The sequence below is a fragment of the Bombus terrestris genome, chromosome 6 (genome assembly GCF_910591885.1).
Source record: "Bombus terrestris chromosome 6, iyBomTerr1.2, whole genome shotgun sequence".
Taxonomy (NCBI): domain Eukaryota; kingdom Metazoa; phylum Arthropoda; class Insecta; order Hymenoptera; family Apidae; genus Bombus; species Bombus terrestris.
Genome location: NC_063274.1, coordinates 13,195,846 through 13,209,277, shown reverse-complemented (window position 1 = coordinate 13,209,277; position 13,432 = coordinate 13,195,846). Strand labels below are relative to the sequence as shown.

At 33.4% G+C, this 13,432-nt stretch overlaps 1 protein-coding gene across 5 annotated transcripts; it reads left to right on the top strand.

Moving 5' to 3' along the window:
- The first annotated feature begins 183 nt into the window (after positions 1 to 183).
- LOC100646706 (von Willebrand factor A domain-containing protein 8) lies at positions 184 to 13,194 on the top strand. Of its 5 annotated transcripts, none has more exons than XM_012309551.3 (19): positions 184 to 316; positions 814 to 897; positions 980 to 1,401; positions 1,477 to 1,641; positions 6,763 to 6,921; positions 7,006 to 7,242; positions 7,314 to 7,526; positions 7,612 to 7,772; positions 7,837 to 8,119; positions 8,207 to 8,905; positions 9,266 to 9,646; positions 9,751 to 9,902; positions 10,074 to 10,503; positions 10,572 to 11,326; positions 11,404 to 11,714; positions 11,782 to 12,033; positions 12,218 to 12,612; positions 12,686 to 12,924; positions 13,008 to 13,194. In XM_012309551.3, the coding sequence occupies exons 2-19, from the start codon at positions 822 to 824 to the stop codon at positions 13,123 to 13,125; spliced, it is 5,448 nt and encodes a 1,815-aa protein (XP_012164941.2). In that variant the 5' UTR covers positions 184 to 316; positions 814 to 821; the 3' UTR covers positions 13,126 to 13,194. The 5 variants fall into 5 exon arrangements, with proteins under 5 accessions (XP_012164941.2, XP_020718971.2, XP_048262701.1 ...); XM_020863312.2 differs by lacking the exon at positions 184 to 316 and adding an exon at positions 548 to 735; XM_048406744.1 differs by lacking the exons at positions 184 to 316; positions 814 to 897; positions 980 to 1,401; positions 1,477 to 1,641 and adding an exon at positions 2,671 to 3,840 and having other exon boundaries at positions 7,047 to 7,242.
- The last annotated feature ends 238 nt before the right edge of the window (positions 13,195 to 13,432 follow it).

Genomic DNA, 13,432 nt, shown 5'->3' with positions numbered 1-13,432 from the left:
GCAACTGTAACATATATATGTTAATGTCAATATAGTCTTTAGAATTATTGTAACACTCCTCAGTGTAATAATAAAAACGGTATATCATAATATATAAACATTTCTTTGTTTCTTACATTTCTTATTTATTATATATCTACAAATATATTAAATCAATAATACGTTACTTCATGACTTACACAATACTCAGTTATGAAATAAGTAATAAATATTCAAATTATAACATGTGTTCTAAGTACAATTCTTCTCGAACAAAAGTACAATTTTCCAGTCAATTAGGCTATTGTCAAATTCCTTTTTTGTGTAATATAAACCGGTATGAATTTATATCATGTAACCTTACAAAAGTATTATATGAAGACATTTAGATTTCTTGTTTATTTGAAATATATATTACAATATAAAAATATTGAGAAAAATAGTATTATGAAGTATTTTATTGTGTTCATTTTTGTATTAACTTGTATCAAACTTTGGTCACGGTAATCAGTTCATTATACAATCATAATAATCTATATACATATGTATATATATCGTTATAAGTATACGTATATATTTTTACGAAAAAGAATATCTTTTCTATAATTCTTTTTAAACTGTAATGTGAAATAAATTAAAATAAAACAATGTTATACGTTTTATGTCATTTTCATCGCATGTCAACTAATCATAAAGTTTTAACGAGATCTAATGTATTTCGTTCTAACCTTTTATTATTTGCACGTTGCAAATCAGGTATCATAAATTAAAATAGATCAATTACTTGTGATATGGCGATATCACTGTAGTTTAATTATTTCATTTTAACTTTAGATAATAATATGATTGTTAGTATTGGCCAAGTTTCAAAAACAGTGAAAGCACCAAAAAAGCCTGAGTATGTGCCTAGAAAATACTGTAAGTTAAATAAGTATTTTCCTTACATTACTTATTTTGTTCCTGAAGGAAAGCATTATAACAGTGATTTTTATGCAAACAGTGTTAAATCTATCTATTCAAAATGAGGATGCATCTACATTAAGGCATTTAAAATGGATGCTTCAAAAAGATGTTTTATCTCAAGATATTTTTTTAATTGGAGGTCCAGGGACTAGACGTAGAAAATTAGCTCTTGCTTTTCTTGAATTCACAGACCGTGAAGTAGAATTTATAGCACTTTCAAGGGATACAACAGAAGCAGATCTAAAACAGCGGAGAGAAATAAGAAGTGGCACTGCTTATTATCATGATCAAAGTGCTGTAAGGGCTGCAACAAATGGAAGGATTCTTATTATTGAAGGTGTAGAGAAAGCTGAAAGAAATGTTCTTCCTGTTCTGAATAATTTATTGGAAAACCGTGAAATGCATTTAGAGGATGGGAGATTTCTTGTCCCTGCAACACGTTATGATAAGTTACTCAAGGTATTAATATCTGTATATGTGCATTGATTTGTTACTATTGATTAATGGATTTAGTAAATGTGTACTTTTTTTTAGACATACAGCCAGGAGGAATTAGATAATTGGAGACTAGTTAGAGTTAGCGAAGACTTTAGAGTTATTGCACTGGGTATGCCAGCACCAAGATATCCTGGCCATCCACTTGATCCTCCTCTTAGATCTAGGTTTCAAGCCAGACATATTCCACCTCCCAGTTTTGAAGTGAGTATGTTCAATTAATAAATCAGGTATCCTACATAATTTCATTTAAAATAATTTTATTAATATTAAAAATGATATAAAAAGAATTTTACGATTAAATTATAATGTAAAATTACTGTTCACCTCATCAAAAAAACATAATACGTGCATTATGCAATATATTGTGCAGAATTTTTACATTAAATAATTTATTCAATAAGTTCAGTGAAAATAATATATATATATATATATATAAAATTATAAAATTATACAACGCAACTCTTTCTGAGTATACATTTAGTTATAGTACTTATTAACAATATAGGGATTTAGAAGTTCGTGAGTTATAGGTTTTATGTGACAACGCTCAGTAATTACTGGCGCGGCTCAGAGAAGATCGTGGCGCGTGTAATTTGCTAAAGTTTTACTTGATTTATGTAGCGTCGTATCGTTAGGTATGGGGTGCGGAGGTCGCACAAACCCCTCCAGTCGGCCATCCCTTCCGGAGCCGGTTTCCTTCCTATATAAACTGTTCGTAGTTGCGCTATGGTCACAGTCATCGTAGTTTAGATCGCGTGTCGCGAGAACAGTGGAACCTTGTTTGTCCTCCTGTTTAACTGGGAGTCAATACGTCGGAATTCGGTCGAATCACAAGTTCAACACGCGTTGTTAATATAAGAAGAATTATCAATAATCAAGATATATGCTTGAGAAACAAGATAATACAAAACGTCCTTTTGTATCTAAAAATTTTAAGAATAAGAAATATGGCAAACTAGAAAATATTTGTAAAAGAGAAACGTTACATCATTTAATGCAAATTGCTCGTGTTAATACTATATGTATTAATTACATTTTAAAAAATAATTTGAAATTTCCGATGTGTTTCTTTCTTGTATATTATTGTTAAATTAATAAGTAAATTATAATTGAACAATGCCAGCAATATGGTCGTCATCAGAAAGACCAATATCCGTTCGTACTATCTGGGTGGACGGTATTCGACACGCGATCTTATCACCCGATGATCCATTGATCCATTCCAAATCACGTCGACTTTCACGTGTATCAAGGAATAAAAGTTACTCAACGGAGTATCAACAGTTGGAATCGAGGCTGGATCGACTGAACAATTGTTTCACAAACTTGCAGATGGTAGTTAGCAACGGTCTTTCAGAAGCCAAAGAAACTTCTCAGATATATCGCAAACTATCCGCACCTCCTTGTTCCAGAATTTCGACTAGTACGTCCGATACTAGTATCTTAGAATCTATCCTAAATAATAATAGAAAATTTAAAAAGAAGTATCGCTGTCATAAAGCAATGAAAGAAGACCCAGTATTTTTCATCGACAAAGAAATTCTTAAAAGTGATATTTGTGAAAGAAGAACATCAGAGTCAGAGCCAGATTTTAAACTGAATATAACAGAATGTAGACAAACGGAGGGGACATCCGATACTTTTTGGAATCCATTATTCGAAAGGGTCCTCCAGTGGTTGGATTTGTCTGGGAAAACGCAAAATTTCAAGAGCGATTTTGAAGACCACTTTGCGGAAAGGTCATCTGACGAGGAGGAACAAAAATGGAGTGCTACCAAGAGGAGACTTCCCCGTTTGAAACGTGATCCTTTCGAAGATAGAGAACGAATAACGATGAGAAACAACAAATTACCTAGAGAGCGTAATTCAGAACGTCTTAGAAAGGAAGAAAATAAAATGACGCAAAGTCGCTTGCCCAAGATAAAGAATACGAGGGAACAGTTTCAAGAATTGAACGAAAAGTTAAATAGCGCAAAAACGTTTCCAAAGTCTGACGGAGATGAATCGAAAAATGAAATGAAAGAAAAAGCATCATCGGCGATATGGTGTCCTCCTAGCCGATTAAAGTTGCACGTAGTGATACCGAGTCTCGTTTGCAAAGAGTTTCACACGTCCTCGCAAGAATCATTGGTAGATGACTAAAAACAGTATTTAATCAGTCATATCATTACATGCATATTAGCAACTGTTTAATTTACATCAGATCTCCATAACATAATGTTTTTTAAAACTAATATCATCTTTTGCTGCAAGACTATCTCTAACAGGAATCTTATAAATCTATATAGATTAATCAACTATTAAAACATTTATCATAAATGATATAATATACTGTTTCTAGTGATAGAATTTTATTAAAAATCCCAACATGTTTAATACAAGTACTTACATCATCTAAAGGTAATTATCCATTATTCATACGTATACTTACTAACAGCATGTAACTGAATTATTTTTAATTCTTTTATAAACACTCGTATTACTTTTGTTTATTCGATTATAATGCATTATTTTGTTACATCAATTGCATGCGATACGCTCAACGATAATTAATTTCTACACGTTAGCTTGATTATTCGCGGAAATGTGTTTCCCTATTTGTGTAGCGAGCCTTTATTCGTTAATACTTGTGCATCGCCATGTATCATCCCTGTTTCATCCCTGTTCGCGACTTCCTACTGAAATTCAATACGTCGCAGCGTCGGAATAAATCCGGTTTTATCGAGAGTCAATTCGACACCCATTATCCTGCGCGTGAAGGAGCAGTTGGAAATGGTGCCGGCACGAGACATCGCGACCAAAGAACCTTACACGCTTTAGCGTCGTTTAGTATCGTTTGCAAATTGGAAAAAGTAAATAATATTCGTGGCAAGGGTCACATAAAAAGTCAAATATAATTAAGGGCTATTTAACTACCTTAGGGCGTTTCTTCGTGACGAGACGACAAAGCTTCCAATAGTACCTTCTAAAATTTCGCATCATGCAGTGCTATTTACGAACCAATAAGTTTACACGTAGAAGATCTGTTTTGCTTTAAAATATATCCGTATAGCGTAGGTTGAAAGTAGTTTTGGTACCTGGTACTTAGTTGAAAGTTGGTATTATTATTTCAAAAGTTGAGAGCAAAACACTACTTTTTTAAAATGTGACTTTATAGTATTAATTTCTTCCAAGAAACTGTATCAATCATACAGAAGTGGAGAAATTTATTTTTTCCAAATCAAACTCAGGTAACATAATGAAATCAGTTGTGCACTGAATATTCTATGCTCATGTCTCTTTTTAACAGCGAATTACTTTGCTGGAATTACATATATACTTAGTTTTAACGAGTTACATATGTATTTAATTTTATTCTCAATGCTCCATTTATGAATTTACATAAACGAATTTATAGGATTCTTTCTTAAACCTCCTATATTTGCGATGTAGTCTTAAAGATTTAGTTTAAAAAGAATGATGAAAATTATTGGGAATAATTGAATAATAAATCACAGTATGGTATGGTTTATATTGCATAATTGTGACATTTTTGTAAGGGTCGAATATGTAGCGGCACATGAGTCACGACTAATCCTCCACAAATATTTTACATAGTTAAGATAGAGAACTGCCGATTATTGTGTAATAGTACATGATTTATGAACTCTGCATTGAACTTCAATGATTTATTGGAGGCTATAATCGCGTGATTGCAGTTTCGAACAAGACATTGATGTCATAATCGGTCAGAGTATTTTAAGAAGTTTCCGAAAGTTTGTCACTTACATCAGAGACATGTATCGTTATTTACAAAGGAATGAACAGTGTCGATCTTATCTCAGAATATAACTTTTGTAAAAAAGTTTGCAGTTATTCAACACTGCAGCAGTTCCTTTAAATTGCATTCGTTTCATGAGTTATTGGAAGTGACATCAAACGCCAAGTAATAATGCAATTTAACATGCAATCGTGATCTATGTTCATTAATAGAAACTTTAAGTTTTAATTGAAAGAGACAAAAAGAACCTTGTAATGAACGCATACTCGGTAACGATTCGTTCGAAACATATCCAACTTTTCCGTTTCTAAGAAAGTAATTGCTTTTTCTACGTACGTTTACAAGTACCATAGAAATGATTCTTTATGACTATAGAATGGCTGCTTAATGTAAATTATTTCTATTTGCCCCCACTAAAGGAACATTTTCGTGATATCATTTATTACAATTTTACGAAAATTAATACAATAATCGCTAATTAATACAACGTAATATCACGAGAATTTTAATGTCCTTACAAACAAGTAGAAACAATCTATGATAAGACAGTCATTCTACGATCATAACGTTTCTATGGTACTTGTAAATGTTTTTAATAACAATACAAAAATATACGATATACGGAAGTTTATATGGTTGTTTCTGACATATCAAAATCTTAAGGTATTGATAATTAATACAAAATATTAATCAATGAAATATAAATATTAAAATATAATATTAATAAAATATTAATAAAGTATTAATTAAATATAATAAAATATTAATGAAATAAAATATAATAATAAAATATTAATTAATGAAAAAAACAATCGTGTAATCTATCATGTATGTACTTCCTAAATTTTTGAAAATTAAAATCCTCTAAACTTTTTAAGTATTAATACAGTAGCAACAATGAAATCTTTCAAGAACTGTTTCTTTCTGTTCTTAACGAAAATAGGGATATAAGAAAGGTTTGATGGAAGTTGAATTGATATCAAGGTAGTTTCAGCTTTTTTCGCCAGATCTATTCCGGGGATTGTTAAAGCAATCGTATTTTCCCGGAAACCGCGATAATCGCGCCGATAGGTCTGAGAATGTAGTCCAATTGAAACTTTCCGATAGAAATCTGTAAGCTATCTAGAGAGTTTCGTGCCGAGTGGTAGTTATTATCGTACTTGGCGCGCACTGGAAAGCTCTCTTGGTGCTAATCACTCGCGTGGACTGTTTCAAACAAATTGTGGTGTAACATTCCGTACGCGGACTTGTTCACAATTATGCAGGATATGCGGTTCTCTGGCAAATGGAAATAATGCGAATACCTCGCGGAAGTAGTGTAACCATAACTTTGCTCACTATGAGGTATTCGAAGCAGCGTGAATTATTAACTTCTGCTTGAGAGTTAAAGTCATCGTAAACAGCACGCTTCGTACACTCATTGTCGGCATTGACACGCAAGAAAAAGTCTAAACAAATTTTCTTACATCATGTAAAAGAAACAAATTTATCAAAATATCAAGCTAAAATAGTATTTAGAGAAATTTTCGAGAAATTTATTTGAACATTTTTGCAATTTTTAGGAGCAATTGAACACATTAAAAAATCTAGTTACGCACACTGACACTGTGAAATTAAAGCAATTATTATCGTGCTCGCACGCTTTCGTTACACAAGAGGCTGTGTCCTTAGGTCTTCCGGATTTTCCTCTCGATAATTTGACATCGGTTGCTATTATACTGGTAAATTGTTTATCCTAAATTCTTCTTTATTCTGAATTTCGATTTATTTAATCTATTATTTGCTAATTTGTGTATAAACCGCAGGATAAGTGTCCATACCTGTCGGTGTACGATATATTTTACAGATGTTATCCGTATAAGCTATTTTTGGCAAAGGAGGGCCAATTGTCCGTCGAGAGTATCCTCGAAACTTTTAATATACCGAAACCAACGATGCACGACGTTATGATTTCAAAATATGTAAACGTAGATAGGAAAAATGAAGAAGACAATTCAGTGAGTGTCAGTATAAAGCATCCTTCAGGGGAAATAGGGTTGAACGTGAGTAGACTTGTTAAGAAAGAAGAATTTATAAATTTGCACCTCATACTTCAATCGTATGTTTTAAATAGGTTCCTTGTGGCACGAAAAAGATTAATGAAAAAGCACAAGAAAGTAAATACGTAGAAACGAGTTATCAGAATAATTTATTGATAAGTTTGTTAGAATCGCATGTTGTTTCTGATATTTGTTTGATCGGCCCAAAAGGATGTGGGAAATCAATAACTGTACAAACGTTAGCTAATTTATTGGGGTACGAAATCGAGCCTGTCGTATTGTATCAGGCAAGTGTCACATATTCGTACACATCTCTAAATTAATTTTAAATAAACATATAATTTATTTGAAACAATTAAAATATCTTCTTAGGATATGACATCTAGAGACTTGATACAACAACGGACAACATTGTCCAATGGTGATACGGTTTGGAAAAATTCGCCGCTAGTCGATGCAGCTTTGCATGGAAAATTGGCTATACTGGATGGAATTAACAGAATCGATCCTAGCACTCTAGCTATTGTACATAGGTACATTGTCTTTAAACATTTTAAGCTCTCCAAATGTCCTTTTATTCGTTTTATTCATTTTTAGATTGGTTCACGATCGAGAGTTACAGCTGCACGACGGCAAAAGACTCATCAGAGCAGATCGTTACGACGAGATAAAGGAGAAGTACAATAAATCTGACGCAGAACTGCAAGAATCAGGTGTACTGCGTATTCATCCATCGTTTCGAATTATAGCTTTAGCAGAATCACCGATGCTTAACACGTCTTCGAGGCAATGGTTGAATTCAGAGCTGCTCAGTTTGTTCCTTTTCCACGAGATGAGGCCGCTCACCAAGTCGGAGGAGCTTCATATCGTTCGATCAAAGGTATTTTTTATCATTTTTGTTCGTTCCTTTTAACATTTGACAGAGACGTTTCCATGTATACCAAATGATGACATATGTTGTTTTTAGTACGGGGAACCTTCCACGGCGTTATTAAACATTTTGGAATTGGCACACGTACTGCGATCCTCCAGCGATCCAACTTTACAATCCTTAGCTAGCTTTCTCAGTACGAGACAGCTTCTGAGGATAGCAGAAAGGATGCACAAGTTCCAAACTGACGATGCTTATAGCGCAGTGCAACGCTCTTGTCTGGCTCGTTTCTTACCAGCGATAGCGAAACAAGCACTGGACGATTGCTGCAATAGCGTAGGTATCGTTGCAACGAAAAATACGGTGGATCAGAATATCAAGTGTCAAATTAATGGGAATACCGTAAAAATTGGTAATACGGTTACCGAACGATACAACACGACAGCTTTGACAAAAGTACCTGATGTTTTATTTTACGACGTGCCGCAGCACGTTGCACTATTGGAGAATCTACTGCAAGACTTTAGTTTAGGACAGAATCTGTTGCTAGTTGGAAACCAGGGTGTCGGCAAAAATAAAATCGTCGATCGATTGTTACAACTTCTAAATAGGCCGCGTGAATATATACAACTACACAGGGACACTACTGTTCAAACTTTGACTCTTCAACCAATGGTTAGGGATGGAAAAGTTGTGTACGAAGACTCGCCACTCGTGCAAGCTGTTAAATTAGGACACGTGCTCGTCGTTGATGAAGCGGACAAAGCTCCAACCCATGTTACGTGTATTTTAAAGGTATGTACGTGCAAACTAAGTTATATCGGATATGTTATCATAGAAATTAGTAGCCCACATAAAAGAGACGTGTACAGCTAATGAATCTGGTTTATAGTTTCCGAATAATTTAATTTAGACGATCTCTGTAACGATGTTTAAATTTAATCTTTCAATTTCTATATTTAATATTTTGGAGACTAAGAAATAGTACATTTTTTATTGCCCGGACACTTTATAGCTGAACCAAATATCGTCCTGAATTATGAAACTTTAGCCAGTAAGATTACGGAACTTTAATGCCACCATAAGTTTTCTCAAAGTCTTAAGATTAAGATTTGATGCGTACAATTTCATTTTCTATGATCTTTCTGGTTCCAGACTTTAGTCGAATCTGGTGAAATGATATTATCAGATGGAAGACGTATAGTATCTTCTCTAAGTTCCGACGAAGAAAATTCGAATAAAATACTGCTTCATCCAGATTTTAAGATGATAATATTAGCAAACAGACCCGGTTTTCCATTCTTGGGAAATGATTTCTTTGGAGCATTGGGTGATCTATTCAGTACGCATACGGTCGATAATCCAAGCGTTGAAAATGAAATTCAACTTTTGAAACGTTACGGTCCGAATGTAGACGAGCAAATAATATTTAAATTGGTAAAAGCTTTTGGAAAATTGCGAAATATGGCTGATCAAGGATTAGTTTCGTATCCATATTCGACTCGGGAAGTTGTTAATATTGTAAAGCATTTAGAGGTGAGCTTTTATCATTGTTTATTATTTATATGAACCTCGATCCAAAGCTTTATTCAATCCGCGATGTTTCGTTCATTGGCGAATTTTTTTACTTACTTTTTCAGAAATTCCCACAAGAACCGTTATCTAAGGTGGTGCGAAATGTATTCGATTTCGATCGATATAGCGAGGAAACTTTTGATACTTTAGTATCTGTATTACACGAACATGGGATTCCCATTGGAACAAGTTCTACTAATATTGCGTTAGCGAAAGAGTAAGATATTTAATAAAAAGAATTCCGTTAGAATAGCTTTTACCTCGGGCAAATGAAAGTTATACGTTTAACATGTATTTTTATTTTTGAATAATATACACGTATTTAGAACAAGAATAAAACATAGAAAGAATACAACGTTTAATATTTCTTTTTCCTTTTCCTTTGCAGAATATCTTTGCCGGAAAGCAAAATTAGTGCTACCTGGAATTTTTCTAATAAGCAGGACGTGCTACGCGTGCAGGAAAAATATATTAAGTTAAAACCACCGATAAGTTTAAGTCAAAAGATTTTATCTTTAGATCGCGTTGAAGCCAGATCAGCTTTATTTACTGAATTACAAAGTTATTGGACCATTCCAATTAGTGACACCGCCGTAGTCGCAGGTCTGTCAGTTATTAAAGGTACAAAAGCCGATGGAAAGGATGATGTAATTAATGTCCTCACTACGAATCCATTAAAGATCTTTAGCATGATTCAAGAATCAGATAAAGTTCAGGAAACTACGTTACATGGATTAATAAATTCTGAAAGAAGCAATAGACTTCGATTCACTATGGCAAGTGATAAAAATCAAAACGTTTTAGTCTACGAAGAAACAGTAAGTAATTTTTACATCAAATGAATTTCTTTTTATTATAGTGTATTGTATAAAATGTTTGTTTTCAGAGCAATGTTCTTTTAATAGTGAATTTAGGCGAAGGATTCGTTCAGAAGGTAGAAATATTATCTTTCTTTGATATAGCATCGGATAAAATATCAAATGCCTTGAGAAATACAAGTTTTCACCGAAAAATGAAGACGGATTTGATAAAATCCCATAATCAAATCGTTTTCTATGTCTATAATTCTAACAAGATTGAAGTGGTCGATTTAAATCGCATGTGTTTCTACATAGTGAATTTACCGTTTGAAATAGAATCAATTTTACTTCCATCAGAAAAAAGGTGGTTGATTCAAGGTAGAAATCAAAACAAATATATTCTCAAGAAATCTGTAGAATCGTCACCGTGTCCAAATATTTTACAACAAGTAGAAGAATCTAGCAAAAATAATTTTGAAAATGATTTATTTCTCAGTTGCACTGGCAGCAACTTGAACAGCAATCTACTTAGTGCAGCACTGAAACAGAAAATAGATTCTCCAAATAGATTGCTAGTATCTAACAATACCTATGCCACTATCGCTGTTGGATTTCCCGATCTAGATAGTTTTAACGAACTACATACTTGGCCAAGACCAAAACAGAGCAGAAGCTCCGCGCCCCCTGTTTTTATGGATAATGGGCAAATTATTAGAACGGTTACAGCTCATGAAGTTCCTAATGATATTCTTCCAAACACTGGAGCAAATTTAGGGGTCGTTGGTTATATAGAAATTGTTGATATCGTAAATCAGAAGTTACGATATATACCCGTACCAGAGTAAGTATATGTGATTAAATTTAATGTCCAATAATTATTAAATATGTACTTATTAACCATATTATTTATATCCTTAGACTATCCACCGTATCGAATATGACTCAATTTTTGTATCCAAACAAGCATAACTTGTATATTGCTCTTAAATCAAATCAGGATCTTGTAACGGTAGATGCAGGTGGTTGCGTTCGCCTTTGGGAGGTGTCTCTAGCGAATATTGAAAAATCACTTGGAGCTTGGCGAAGAATGTTGGAAGACGGTAATGAAAATTTGCAAATGACGAAAGAAAGGTATTCTGGCTTGGATGTTAGTGGTCCAAAACATGGTAAAATCGATGACAAAAACGAACCGCACGTTGGAGGCAATACATGGGCAGGAGGAACCGGAGGTATGGTGTGTGATGTACTAACACAACAAAGGATGATGCAATATAAAACATACAATGAAAATTTCAGGAAGGGACACAGCTGGTCTTGGTGGAAAAGGTGGACCTTATCGCTTAGATGCTGGCCATACGGTGCATCAACTTAGCGACGAAGAAAAGAACGCGGTACCGGAACATATTAAAAAGGCAGCGAGAGAAATGGGTCTTAAAGCGTTTCAGCAGCGACTAAGAGAAATTAATATGAGCGAATATGATCATAATCTATATTCCCAATTCAGTGACGCTGTTCAGAAGCAAGTTAAAGCGTTAAGAACTATAATAGGTTAATATATCCGAATATTGCTATATCAGTATAGATTTCTAGACTAATTAAGGATATATCAGACATCTGATAAATTTTAATGCGCCATTCGAATTAAATATTTATGCTTGGAAGAAATAATTTATAACTACGAAATATTTATTTTATTTCAATAAAGTTAAAATGCTTCAATTACGTTTTACAGATAGTCTACAGGCAAAAAGTAAAGAACGTCAATGGTGCAGGCACCAAACTTCCGGCGAGCTAGACGATACTAAATTAATCGAAGGATTAACAGGGGAAAGAACAATTTACCGAAGAAGGGCGGAGAAAGAACCTGAGCTCGGCACTCCTCCGACAAAACCGAAGCGTTTAAAATTAGTAGTGGACGTTTCTGGTAGCATGTATAGGTTTAATGGCTATGATGGACGTCTTGATAGAGAAATGGAAGCTTGTGTTATGGTAATGGAGGCGTTTAGTGGGTACGAAGGGAAGTTTCAGTACGATATCGTTGGCCATTCCGGTGATGACTATAATATTGTTTTTGTAAAGCATACTCAACCGCCGGCTAATAATAAGCGTAGATTGGAAGTAATAAAGGTAATAGTAGTTAAAAAACATTGTTCCAATTAAACTTGGGGTGCGGTATTACGAACGATATAATTTTTTTTAGACGATGCATGCACACTCACAATTTTGCATGTCTGGCGATAATACTTTAGAGGCGACTCAACATGCGATCGCGAATCTAGCTAAAGAAGACGCCGATGAATGTATCGTTGTTGTGCTGTCGGACGCCAATTTTGAACGTTATGGTATTCGTCCCGAGCTATTTACAAAAATTCTTACATCGAATTCAGATGTTAATGCATTTGCTATATTTATTGGTTCTTTAGGCGATCAAGCTTTTTAGTAAGTATATTGTTTGATATTCGTAAAATGTTTTAATACTTTTTAAAAAAATACAGATAAAAATGTATATTTTTAATTTTAAGTTTAACCAAGAAGATAGCCTCGGGACGTGCGTTTGTCTGTATGGATCTCAAGGATATACCTCGAATCTTGCAACAAATATTTGCTGCTTCTTTGTTAAGTACTACAAGATCCGGTTGATGTATCGCCGATGTAACATACTTTGTTATCAATCTTTAAATAAATATTTATAAGGATATAAACCGTTAATAGCTAAGAAATGTATTGTAATATATACGTATTTGGTATTATTATTAATTTGTTATATATACATATGTAATAGAATTACTTTTATCAAAATAATTTATTTTTACATTAAAATTAGTACTAATAAATTAATTCTACCATATTTTGTATTATCTTTCTTATTATAATTACTTTAAAAACATATATTAACCAATATTTACTAATTTACAACATGCAATATTTTTGCAAATATTGGTATCAT

What these genes read in the sequence shown, in the direction of transcription:
- LOC100646706 (XM_020863312.2), top strand. Translation starts at nt 627, where the DNA reads ATGTTATACGTTTTATGTCATTTTCATCGCATGTCAACTAATCATAAA. An exon ending in GTATGTGCCTAGAAAATACT is followed by an intron (nt 898 to 979) that starts GTAAGTTAAATA and finishes TTATGCAAACAG; the next exon opens with TGTTAAATCTATCTATTCAA. An exon ending in AGCGTTAAGAACTATAATAG is followed by an intron (nt 12,034 to 12,217) that starts GTTAATATATCC and finishes TACGTTTTACAG; the next exon opens with ATAGTCTACAGGCAAAAAGT.